Source organism: Cephus cinctus, unplaced genomic scaffold (assembly GCF_000341935.2).
Source record: "Cephus cinctus unplaced genomic scaffold, Ccin1 Ccin1_scaffold0215, whole genome shotgun sequence".
Lineage (NCBI taxonomy): Eukaryota > Metazoa > Arthropoda > Insecta > Hymenoptera > Cephidae > Cephus > Cephus cinctus.
The window spans coordinates 1363632-1377037 of NW_014332933.1; the positions used below are offsets into that span (position 1 = coordinate 1363632).

Genomic DNA, 13406 nt, shown 5'->3' on the forward strand with positions numbered 1-13406 from the left:
GGTCCAGGGATTAACGAAGGATCTCGAACATACTTAGAGAAGACAGGGAGGAGGGGGTGGGGCGCCGTTGGTTTTGCGACGCTCATTAAAATCTTTTTCAGGAATAACGAAAAGGCGAGGAGACCGTTAATCGGGATTAACGTAGCGATCAAAGGAGCAAAAATTCTACGTATATTTACGTGGACGATGTAATTCCGGGATCCAGATAACGGAAGTGGGTGGCTGGCGAACGAGTAGTGATGGTCGAGTGCGCGATCGAGAAAAAATGAAGTGTCGCTGAATATGAAGTATATATATATATATATAATTCAACAGAGCGTGGGTCCAATAAAAAGATGTCGCGTTAAGGAGTTTACATGAAAACGCAATAAAGCCTGGAGTTTCCGTCCCTCCGATTCATCAACCCAAAACTACAGGGGCTTGTACGTGTGAGCGTTACGTGGTGAATCATCACGTGGAAAACGGACGTGCTGGCAACATTACCCGAGGAGGAACTGGGGAATTAGTGAATTTCGGACGAGGACAGTTGTAATAGTATCCGACGCCGCCGAGAGAGCGCGCCCTCGGCGCATGTTCGACGGTGTAAAATCAGCTGGGAAATATGTCGCTCACATGGGTGCAGTCGAGGATGCACAGAGTGCGTGCTCGAGTCACGTATGAAAATCGGCGAAACAGAAGGCAGGTTCGCATGGAGCGATGCGAAGCGTGGGTGAAGAATGAATAGCAGAGGGAGTGGGGATGCAAGAAAAGTAAAATACGTGTGTGGTGTGTAGAAGAAAAAAAAACTGACGGACGAACGGGAGTCACTGGTGGCAGCCCAGACATGTAAAACTGAAGGAAAAACTTTATGGCGCACGTGCATGTGCGTATGAATGCCACATTAGGCTTCATTGTCGGGCGACATTTCGGTGGTGCAATTTTCGTATTTGGCACGCTGGTATTTCGAGTAAACGTTGATAAACGGTAGCCAGACATTTGGACTGGTTCGAGGCTCGCGGACAATAGGGTGGGTTTTCATTATTTATTTTGGAGAACGAGCGACGACGTTGTCGCTTTTCATTCTGAATGTAAATTCGTGCGGGATTATTTTTAGTGAAATTTTAAAAGCATCAAACTCGTTGCCAGTCCTTGCCACTCGATCAGTTTTAACGGGCTGTAATACATACTAGTTGGGAGACCTTGCTGTGTCTATGAAAGCGACAGAGTCAAATCTGTCGCTGGCGATGTTTTAGAATTTTCAAAGAACAAAGGACTCTCATTGCTATATGCGTATGTGTGTATATTTATATATATTAATAAATATTTATCTTCCTTTTCTTTGTACCGACCCCCACGAGGCGGAAGCGATGCAGACGCTGAGCGTCGCGACGACTACGTATGAAAACGCTTTAAGGCAATGAAAAATGAAGGGACCTAAAGGAACAACGAGCAGCAGACAAACGAAACGGTAGATGCGAAATCAACTCTTTTTCTTCAAATTCACATTATTTCAAAATCGTCAGTTGAATATTATTTTACGCCAAATATCTATTTTTTTGGGGGGATTTTCATTTTTAACCCAAACAGACAACGATTTACGAGCATCATCAGTGCGTGTTATGCTTTTATACATACACGTAGTCGTGATGCGTAAATTTTTGAGTTTGCTAAAAAAAGTTGATTTTTGAAAAAAAAATATAAATGTTAATATTTTATTTGATACCTATAAGAGTCAAGCAACGCTGTGTCGCTTTTCGATGTTGGAATCGATTTCCGATTATCAAAATTTTATTGCGCGACCCAGTCTAATCGTAAATATAATACATGGTACATAATAATGAATGAAATACAAAGTTAAAATCAAAATAATCGTCATAAAAAATCCAAACGATACCAAAATATCTACGTGACAAACGTATAAATTCGACTCACTTACCTTTGTGCAATAACAATGACGTAATCGCAAGCGTCTCTTCGGTCTGCTCCGGGAAAAGCTGTAAAAATTGCACAACAGAGCGACACGCGATATTTATTTATCATCGCGACGATAAATTACGTCAGATTAGGTCGACGGCGTTTACGTCGCGTGCGTCCCGACGGGAAATGGTCCATTTGCTGTCGGAACGTTATTCTCGTAGCTGCTGAGAAAAATCTCAATGAAAATCCTTGGTCCGAAAATCAAAGGAATTTACAAAAAAAAAATTGCACAGCTTTCTTTTTCTTTTTCAAAAAAAATAAAATAAAATCATAAAATGGTTCGTTAAGTTCAAAATAAACAATGCCCTGTGTCCTCTCATTGATTTTCGAAAATTCATATATCAATTGTAACGTATCTTTTCTTTACTCGACATCGATAACGAAAAATCCGAGAACGGACTATCTTCGAGAAGCAACCTACGTTACCTTCGGCCGTCCAGCCGTCGTTCGTGCATCCGCAAGTCAGGCGGCCGCCAGCCAATCCTTTCTTCACCGGGAACTGACGAGCCGGTATAAACTGGGAGTTGGGGTGGAACAGGCCCAACTCCACCAAGAACGAGAGCTCTGACGGAACCTATCGGACGAGGCGGTAGCTTAACGGATCCTGTCGATTTTTGGGGACGCGTAAAAGCGAGAAACGCAACCGTAGGTGCTGAACTTTGGGGTCGCGTGAAATCAGCAAACGCACCTGGATGCACGGACGGGAGCGGACGGTTACGGAAATGCACGGCCGCTCAGGCTGCTAGGTTTGAGGTAGAGAGGGTCGGAGTAAGAGTCCGGCAAATAGCGCGAGCGACAGAGAGCGAATCTTAACTATCTATCGAGATCCCTTCACCAATTAATAAATTGGGAGACTCACCGGAGCTGGTGCAGCTAATCCGTGGAGGCCAAGAACTGTATCCCAAGGACACTCTGTTGAGCACTGCACTACACCTCCGGAACACTCACAGGAATTCATAGAATTGCCTGGATATCGCGAGAACAACGCGAGAACTGTACGAATCGAGAACTTGCTATAGCGTAGCGAAACACGGCAAGAAAAACTATCAACAAATAGCACGGGAGCGCGATGTCCCTCGTGACACCTCGGTCGGTGACCCGAGACAGACTGCTTTGACAAAGTATCCAAATTCGATAACTAATAATTCTGATCATCTGATTGGTCGAGAGCCTTATAACCGATGACTCTTCCATCTCCTTCGAGTCGTCCCTTTAAACCAAATCGAGAGCGTTCCTTAACGAATCGGTACGTAACTTCTGGAGATCCTCCACAGCTGAGCACCACATCCTCAACTCGGGCAGGAGGTTCCTCTCCTGCCCTTAACCGTATGAAAACTACCTCCGCCCGCTCTACAGCCCTTTGCCCATCTCCAGCGGGGCGCCGGTATCTCACCCGGGCTTCCGCCGGTCCGTGGAGACGTCTCCGTCGGGTCGTCTCCTCTGCCGGGCAACTCGGTACGTCGAGACTATCTCCCCACGGCAGATTCGAGCACCTCGACCTCAACTAAACAATGACGAAATCTTACGAGAGCCTTGACATAACTGTACGAGTCAACCCGAGAGCGTAGCTTCTGAGCAGGGTGGTGACCCGAAGGGAACCAGAAATCGAGAACGTTATCTGTATCGGTAACCGGAGCCGCCTTGGGACCGTGATTCGTAAAATCACGTCACACTATATACACCTGATACGAAAATCTCCAAAAAGCATGTAAATTGCTATGGCAATGAGGTCATCATCCTTATGAGACTACGTGGGGGGGACTGGCTTGTGTTACCCCGGTAGGAGGACTGGCTGGCTCGACTGGGTCGTTAACCAAAAAATAAAAGAATCCAGCTTGGAGAACGGGAGAAGCTTCTAAGTGCAAGATAAAAGTGGGGCAGGCAGAGAGAAAACCGAGTAAAATTACCGGATGGCAATTGTTCCAAAATGTTTTGAAAAACTCCTCAAGAAACTCTCTTACTGTTGATTGATACTGGAAAAATGGTGTCTTATATACTGTATATGTATAAAAGTCGAGCCATTTGTATATAATCTTCTAGAAGCATATACTGTACGTACAATTATGTACAGGGTACAAGCGGATGATCCACGTGAGTGTATAAATTCTTTTTTTTTTTTTGAAAAAAAAATATAAAAAAAAAGTAAAAACCAGACTCTCCACTGATTTCCCTGGTTCCACTTGATATTCTACTGGTACAGTTTCCCGTTACCCCATTGCCACGTATTCCCCATTTTACTTGGCTCGGAGTTCAGTATATCGTTTCCAAAAGTTTCTAAACTTCCCGAGCCACCCCCCGACTATCTTCGCCCCAGCCCGCCTGATCTTTATAATAGATTTCGGTTTATCTCAATCACGCTGCACTCCGCGAGATTACTTTATAATGCCTTCCAAGAGGAAGAGTCAGCCTCCCAATAATTCAGGAAGACGTTAAAACGTCACCCGGTTAACATCTTCAGCGTCCTCGTGCATCCGGCGACTTCCGGTATGTTCAAGAAAATAAATTACAAGGAGACGAAAGGCATCGCCAGAGAATAAGATTGGTAACCCGTAGGAAGAAAAAAAAAAAAAAGGAAAAATTCGTGAGGAATAATTTTTTGCAAAAAATAATAAAAAAAGGGTCGAAGAGAAAAAATGTAAAAAAAAAGAGAGAAAATATCTACAATAAGAACAGAAGACATTTGTCACGCTCGTCGGCCTGGACGAGGCGTCGCGACGCGTGTCACGGAAGACAAGAGCGAATAACCCGGGGTGATACGGAAGGGAAAAGGAAGTGTAAAAAACAGGATAAAAGGACGCAACACCAGACGAGAGAATCCCACTGTAAATAATGACAAGAAGGGGAACGACGCCGCTAGACGCCCAGGGGCGCCACTGGATTTCCAAAAGAAGAAAAGGAAGCAGTCGACTTTCCGTCTGACGAGGAAGGAACGAAGGCGCGATTTCGAAGGACAACGAAAAGGAAATAAAAAAATTGCAAGGACGATTCGCGCGTCCCGCGAATCGCGCAGCGTCGAATCGCACGTGATTCGTGACTTCCGGTTCTGAGGAAAGAATTCCCCTCCCCCTCCTTCTCCCCACCGACCACGTCTTCGGCGATGACGCCTCAGTCGGTTTCTAAAGGAGAAAAAAAAAAAAGCCAGCTAGCGTATCGGCCGCGGAAAGCGCGTCCGAGTGATAAGAGCGTGCAAAGATAAAAGGAGTAAAAGATGGAAAATTAAAGAAAAGCCCCGGGCGCAAATTAATACCTCCTACCATTTTTCCAAGATAAGACGCGCATCTTGCAGTAAACTTAATATTATAAAATTCAAGCAGACTCCAGAGAGACGCCGTAGAATTATGCTTAAATAAATCGCAGGAAGGACGAGAGCCAAGAATCAGCGGAGGATGCTGCCCATTAATTAATTGAAGCGAAGGAAAGATTTTCCAAGTAAAAAGAAAAGGTAATAAAAATAAATCCAACCGGTAAGGTGTCTCGTCTACTCGACCGGTATCTTCGCACGGGTCTTCATACCCTCAGAGGGAGGCTTTGCATAACGCGTGAGCGAGAATAGCAAAGGCTTAGGGGTGGCGTCGGAGCGCGAACGGCAATGAATACGTACGTCCCCTTTGCCTTCTTACGGCCGTCCAGGTTCAACGTAACCAGTTACACTTCGCAGCCTGCGGCTTTAATTCCGGATCGATTGGCAACACTGTGTACAGCGACGTAGAGTACTGTGGAACTGGAATCCTCGAGATTTCACATAGACGACTGGGTAAATATTTGACGGGCGCATATTGAAGGTACACAGTTTCATATGGGAGTTTCCAAAGTGCCTGGGATCCGCAGGTATCAAACGATCTAATTAAAATGTGGATATGAAATATTGGAAAGTATACTGGGTGGTACGATAATAATTTATAGGACGAGAATGTTTGAAAAATAGGCTCGTTGTATATCTGTATGTATATATGGGTATTGATTTGTTATTCTTTTTTTTTTTTTTCTTTCTCGGGCTTGGATTTAACTTGACTTTTGGTTTAGGAGCAAACAGAAATCCGTGGGCGATGTTGCCAACGCTTGGTCCTGGCGAAACGTTCGTCTAACTCAATTACGGCGCAATTACGAGGAACGCAGACTCTGCGCCGAGTAAAACTCGTAACGAAGTCAGCGAGCTAAACGAAGTGACGCGTCCGGCCGAATTAATGAGAATTAGAGAAGGAAAGAATGAGTACGTATAAAAGGGGTGGTAAAAGGGGAGGGAAAATGGGGCGGATGTCTCTTTATGATTTTATAGGGAAAAAAGGGCTTCGTGTGGAACCATTGAAAGAGAATTCTCTTGTGAATAGAATTATTTGTTGGTTATGTGAGATTCAGTCTTTATTAATTATATGTTATATTGGAGCGGTATTTCATTGGACGAGTGACGAATGTACAGATTGTTCGAGAATGAGCTATTTTATTTATGTGAATTTTGTTATGTTTAGTTTTGTAAATAAATTTTTTTCTAATGGGACACGACACAGTTCAGCTGTACTTTTTAATTTCTGGATCATGGCCAGTTTGATCTTACACGATGAGGCTTGATGAATTCTGCCTCGTTTGAATGAAACGAACGAGCGAATAGAAGAGAGCACGTTACGCAGTAATTGCGACCTTAGCCCCCGGTGAGCTGGCGAATCGCCACGCTCGCCGCACTCATTGGGATTCTCTGATCTGTCCGAGAGAGACAGAGGGCGGGAAAATATATTCGATCGATTGAGCGCTCTCAGTTTGAAGCATATCACGTTTCCAAACTGTCACGAAAGGAAAGATTGTGTCGATTGAGCTTGAGTCTGGTCTATTGGTCTGATAGGGAATGATAGGTGAGTAGATAAGCTGTCGCCATCTGTTGAAAGTACCAGGAACTTACAAGAGGGAAGATTTGAAGTATATGGAACGCGTGTAACACTCGGTCGGTAAGGTAGGGCAGTCTCACCTACCAACGTACGTCAATGAAGACCCCGTTTGGAGATAACAGAGCCTGATTGCTCGCAATTAGAATCAATTGAAGGTTATGAGGGGACAAATAAATGTCCACCATATAAGCATGGCTGCTCGATTCTTTTATTATTACCGCGAATATCGTCGCGGCGCTTCTAATGAATTAACACTTTCGTTAATGGCTCATTGCCGAATCTATTTTACCGATCGAGAACCAATGAGAGCAGGACACGTACGGATTTAGCACTGACAATTGTTTTGTTTTCGTCGACATCGACGCTCATCGCCCTAATAAAATTAGCGCAAGCCGTGCTGCCAATTGCGCTCGTTTCTACAAGGCGTGACGCGAATTCCAGAATTACACTAATAAAGAGAAAAGGAAAGGAGAAGGCTGTACTAAAATAATTTCTTGTGAGACCAATTTCACTTCTCGCAATTATCAGGAAAGTCAATTAAATCTTATAGTCAGCAAATCAACGTTCCTATGTGAATCGCCAATTGTCACGAAAACGAAGGTGAGTTTACATATTTTATCATCTGGTCTTGCTGTAATTTCTGTGCTCCGAAACTTAAAAAATAAATAAATGCGGTTCAAACATTAAAATAAACTCACCTCCGACACTGGAACGAAGGCACTGGGTCCATCGAACGCAGGTTCCGGCACTGAAAGTCCTCTGTCCTGAAATAGAGATCTGTGTCATTATTTCTCGAATATGATGGTACTCCTAAAATACGTTTAACAAGGCCCGGCTAGCTCAGTCGGTAGAGCATGAGACTCTTAATCTCAGGGTCGTGGGTTCGAGCCCCACGTTGGGCGATTACTTTTTTGCTTTATTTCTAGTGAATTCACTCAAACTTGTTATTACGACTTAATAATTACATATTTTCGTCATCAGTCTTTTTTTTCAATATTACATCCCTGCATAACGTAGTAATTTTACCACGTCCGTTCTATTTCCACTAAAACGTGAGCTACAATCGAGCACCGATAGAACAGTTAGATGCGAATTAGCCTTCTTTTATTCGGTCACCCGTTACGTTGCTGCTAACGAGGACTAACTGCGTTGCCTTACGAACGAATGCAATACCCGTAATGCTACGAATGCTTACAATGCCTACAATGTATACAATGCATCTTCCTATAGTATCATCCTACTATACTGCACTATAAAAGATACAATAGCATAGTGTCAGAGGAACTGAAGTGTCGCGCAGTAATTCCTTGCAAATTCTGATCACCGTAATTACACAGTTTTGCATAAGAATCGACGGGTACCGTATATAGGCTCATTGTAATTGTACAGTGGCCTACAATGCGCCGATACTGTACGTATTCCTAATAAATTATCCGTTTAATTCAATTAAAAGCCCATTTAATTTGTTCGCAGGATTGAAAATTGCTCATTTTTTTTTTCGACTTTACGACCGTTACGTGATTTTTAAGTGAAATAGCCTCGATCGATACTTTAGAGTTGTTTTGCAGGAGCGATGAACGCAGTAACTAAAGGAAGACTGTATTTTTAGATATTATTTTTCGCAACAACTCTTAAATTGCCAGTCAAAACAACTCTATCGATATAGCATTGATATGCAAAAATAGTGGTAAAAGAGATGGAGAAATGTAAAAATGTTGAAACTTTCTTTAAAAATGAAGACAAATACCATGTTTACTAAATTTCTTTCTATGCGGGATGCTGGGCGTTCACAAGTATTTCAGAAGCTGTCCACGTTTTCAGCAGGAGTCGCAAGAAGGTTAGATGATAACGCGACGCCCTCTTCTTAGCAAATCAGAGATGAGTTTGTCTCAGAAACGTGAAGACTCACCTTGACCATCTCCAGGATCTCCGCACACTTGATCCTCACATTATGAAAGGGACAGTTTACGCTCAATCGCAGAATGACAGGTAGATGCAGAGTAACCAGGCTGAGATATTTATTAGCCTGCGCCTGACGTGGACCATCCAAGGCGTTACCAAGATTCAGCATCCTCCCAACGTCTCCAGGATTGACTTCAGGACTCTCCAGGACTCTGCCGTTCTTAGTCGAGACGTCCTCGTCCTGCGAAAGCGGTCTCTTTATCTGTCCAGCGCTAAACTTGCGCCCTGGTTCATGCTTGAGGTAATCCTGGATCTCCGTCGGATGAAACTGCAGAGGGTCCCTGTGATCAGGTGCAGAGATAGGACAGGACTCCACATTCTCCAGATTCATCTCATCTCCTTCAGGAAGATCCTGCCCGTAGCACATGACCATATTTTCAGAATCAAACCCATCCAAGGTATTAAAAACGACTCCTGGTTCGATCATCGAGCTTCCTTCGTCATCCACGTCGAGCTCAGACTCCCGGAAAGCGACGCCGGTTACGAAGCGTTCGTCCCGGCTTACAAAATTTCCACTTGCCAGATCGCAGTTTCCCGTAGGATACACAGGACGCATACTAGAAAACCCATCGTCGAACTTAGGACTCTTCCCATAAATCCTCGTGTCCGAGTCCAGCTCGTCATCCTCCACCTTCTGCCTGACGCCCTTGGCTTTGCTCTTTGACTTTTTCTCTTCCTTCCTCCTCTCATCCGGATGCTCGTTCAGCCGCTCGCTCGAACTTCCAAGGAACTTCCGTTCGCTCTCGCTCGATGAGCTGAACCTGGGCTCGGATTCCCTGAACCTCAACCCTCGACCTTCTATCGTGAACCCTTTGCCCTCGTCCGAGGAATTCGACTGAGCTAATTTTTCGAGCCCCTCCCCCCCCAGGTACCTCCTCCTCTCGGACGGCGTCCCGAAGCTCGTCTCATTTCCAAATCGTCCATCCACCGTATCGAAGGACCCCAAAGGATAATGTTCGGTGGAATCCAGACTTGTGTCCTTTAGGAAGGCTTGATTCTCCGTAATACTCTGAGGGAAGAATCCTTCCGTCCTGAAGGTGTCCTGAAGCAGCTGACTCCGTCCCGAACCATGAACGTTCTTCGGTGCTGACTTCAGTGGCGACCTCTCGATGTTCATGTCGTACCTGGAAAAAAAAAAAAAAAAAAAAAAAAAAAAAAAAAAAAAAAAAAAAAACAAAATTCAATATTTTACACCCAAAAGCCAATTTCTACCAACATTTATTTAATTTTTCACTAATGGCAGAACCAGTCACTAACATTCACTGCCAAATCATTCCCAAGTACGAACGCAAGAAATGATTTATTATCAGTGACAAAATATCTTACACCGGTAACGCTCCGTGTCCGTTTACAGGAGATTAGCGCCAGCATAAAATCAGCTGACTCGAACAGCTATTATTATGTCACTCGGTATCGCGTGTCTACGCCACAAAATAATTCGATCTCATGGCCACTCGAGCAAAAGGTTCCAAAACCAAAAATACACTCGCCACGTCCCAAAATCATAATCCGCAGGCTCCCTTCCTTTTTTCCCTTTAATTTCCTTCCATCAGCAATTCCTATACTTCCTGTTTGGTGGATCAACTTTTTCTTTCCGAATATTAACGTAAACATAGACCCAAAGAACTGGATTAAAATTTTCCCCGAAAAAAAAAAAAAAAAAAAAAATTGTATAACATTAATAAATTGATTGCACTCTCAGGCTCACCTGCCATCCTGACCCTTGAACTTTCCCGGGGTATCAGGCAAATCTTCCATCTCCGTACTATCCTCCCAATTGTTTGGGCTGCCCACACCTCCCAGCCATCCCTCGACTGTCGTCCTCGCCGCAGCCAGGGCTATGTTCCTGGCTGCTTCGTCTCTGGCGCACAAAGGAGCCAGGAACCTGCTCACCAGCTCAACGTCGCCGTCCTTTGCCGAGGCGCTGCTCGTCGAGGAATTACCTGGATGCTCCTTGTACATACTGACGATATATATATATATATATATATATATATATATATATATATATATATATATATATATATATATATATATATATATATATATATATATATATATATATATATATATATATATATATATATATATATATATATATATATATATATATATATATATATATATATATATATATATATATATATATTATAGTACGAAGCACAAGACTCGTAGAGGCGTTGATTAATAATTTATCCCCTCTTCCTCTTATCCCTTCGCAAGACACTTCCTATAGTTTTATCGTCTCTTATCATTAACGTCACTCGCGACACTCTTGCACGAGCTTATTAAGCTTTCGTTAATTAAAAACTCTCTGTCATTAATTATAATACGCGCTCAACGCGATTCAACGTTAACGATTATTCTCTCTCTCTCTCTCTCTCTCTCTCTCTCGCTCCTTCTTTACTCTTCTTACTCAACTTTACTTATGTATTTATTATTCTCCTGGGTCACCCGTACGTAGATATATATATATATATATATGTCACGTTGTAACTTTATTATTCATTTAAAGAGTCCTCTTTGTCAATTATTACATAGAAGGTGTATATATACCGTGCTCAACACGGTCCTCTTCTTTCTTTTCTTTTATTTTCCTTTTTTTTTCTCCTTTTTGTTATCAAGATTAATGGTCGACTTTGACTAAAGCGAAACTTTTACCCGTTCTTTCTCACTTTATTTACAGTCCCGACAAATTCTTTCGCTTAATTAGTATCTAATTAGTCGTAAACGCCTAGTACTGGGAATACTGCTTAAGATATTTCTTCTTTTTATACTTTTTATCTCACTCTGTTACATTATATATATATGTATATATATATATATATAACGTGGCCAATTAATACTTAGTAGTTTCGCTGTTTACTCGTAAAGGCGTCATAAAGAGACTTTTCGATATTTAAAGAGAAAATTGGTCGGACAGACGCGTCTTTTGTTTGTTGTAACTTTTTTTTTTGTTATTTCAAAAAAGATAAAATATTCTACTGTACGTTGTAATTGCCCGGAATATTGGCTTTATGAAAATTAAGAAACTACGGATGTACGGGGGCAGCAGATCCTGGAAATGTTCGAGGGATGGATTATTCTTAACTGGAGGGAAAGTAGGGGTAGAGTCGAGAAACTTTCTTTTTTCTTTTTTTTTTCCTAAAATGGATAAGAAAATGAATGGCGAATACCGAAAATACCCGAAAACTCGACCTAAGGGTTGATAAAAGGTTCGAAAAAGAAAAAAGGGACGAGCCCAGATCGAGTCACCCTTATTTGAATTCGACTTGAAATATCACTTATCTTTCCCCGCCTCTTTCTCTTCGCTTTCAATTTCACTCTACTTTCACTTCCCTTTCTCCCTTTAATTCGATTCGCTCGATCTCGCCCCCTTTTTTTTGCGCTCGATCTACTATATCACATCTTTATAAACTCCTTAAGGGTGCCAGGCGGGAAATCAGTCTTTTTGAAAAAGAAAAGTAAAATAAAAAAAAATAAAATGCGCGAGTGTGAAAATTCGTAAAAATCACACGACTTGAAAGGCCTAAATTTGTTTGGGAACTTTTTTTTCAATTTCCCTCCCTTCGTAACGCGATCGCGCGGTTAGCACTTGAGTCTTTTCTTTCACTTTCTCTCCCTTCTCCCTCTCTCTCTCCGTGTATTCCCTTCACCGTCCTCTTTCCTCTCCTATCGCGAACAGCCGAAACGTCGCACCGATCGGCCGTTATTGTCGAGTTGCGCAATGCGATATCTGAAACACAAAGATTGTCGGCTGGTCAATATAATAATAACAACAGTAAGGCAATATCTTGCAAAGGATCATTCCAAGAGCAAGAAAACCAGTAGAGCCTACTAGATCCAATCCAATTGTTACCAGTTCTCCATGTTCCCCGAGTAAAACTCCGTTCTCGTAAAAAGAGAAAGCAAACAAGAAAAGGAAGAAAAGAAAAAGCACCCCCAGAAGAAACGACTGGCGTGTATATTCCTGGAATATCGACCGTAGCGCAAAAAGACGGGCCCCCTTCCACGAAAGATACAATTATCCATGATGAAACGGAATAAAGAAGAAAAAGAAAAGACAAAAAAAGACAAACTCTATGATATCAAAAACAAAAATAGAATTTCATCCAGCTGACTAGTGACTCGAGGCAATTAGTTGTTTTACGAGAGATAGAAAGGAATAGGGGTAAGTGGGGGGGGGGGCTGATTGCAGATAGTACAGTGCCAGGGCGATGGAGGGGAAAGAGGGGAGGTGGTGCAGGATCGTCCCACCCATCGACTGATCGATCCGACAGAACCTAGGTCAAGGTTACCGAGGTCAGGGAATGGCCCGCGGAACGGGTAAAGGAACAAAAAAGAAAAGGTGGGAGAGAAGGCGTCGCCCGGATGGTGAAGAAAGTGCAAAAGGGTGGGGCGGGAGGGGAGGGTGGGCTGCGTCGTCAGCGTTGCCGTCTGACTGCGACTTCGTAAGACGTGTGTCGTGTGCGGGGGGATGATTTGGGTGGTAGGGAAAGAGAAAGAGAGAGGGGAGGGGGTAACGAGGGTTGTAAAGGGTCGAGAAGGTTGCAGAAGGTATCTCCATAAATTTCCATAGAAGGTTCAACCTTCCAACTCCCCCCCCCCCCC

General features: G+C 43.1%; 1 protein-coding gene and 1 non-coding gene across 6 annotated transcripts in view; one reads left to right on the top strand and one right to left on the bottom strand.

The window, feature by feature from the left end:
• LOC107265120 (sestrin homolog) overlaps window positions 1-13406 on the bottom strand; it is a 124566-nt gene that overhangs the window by 92836 nt on the left and 18324 nt on the right. For 2 of the 5 annotated variants that reach the window (XM_025082568.1, XM_025082571.1), the window contains exons 2-5: window positions 10945-12531; window positions 10504-10784; window positions 8743-9919; window positions 7532-7597 (exon numbers count right to left, since the gene is read on the bottom strand). In XM_025082568.1, the coding sequence (XP_024938336.1) occupies window positions 7532-7597; window positions 8743-9919; window positions 10504-10757 (1497 nt within the window). In that variant the 5' untranslated portion in view covers window positions 10758-10784; window positions 10945-12531. Of the gene's footprint in view, window positions 1-7531; window positions 7598-8580; window positions 8697-8742; window positions 9920-10503; window positions 10795-10944; window positions 12532-13406 lie in introns of those variants that run through there. The other 3 variants (XM_025082570.1, XM_025082569.1, XM_025082572.1) reach the window with 3 other exon arrangements.
• Trnak-cuu lies at window positions 7663-7735 on the top strand. The gene has a single exon. It is a non-coding gene; the product is annotated as a tRNA-Lys (tRNA).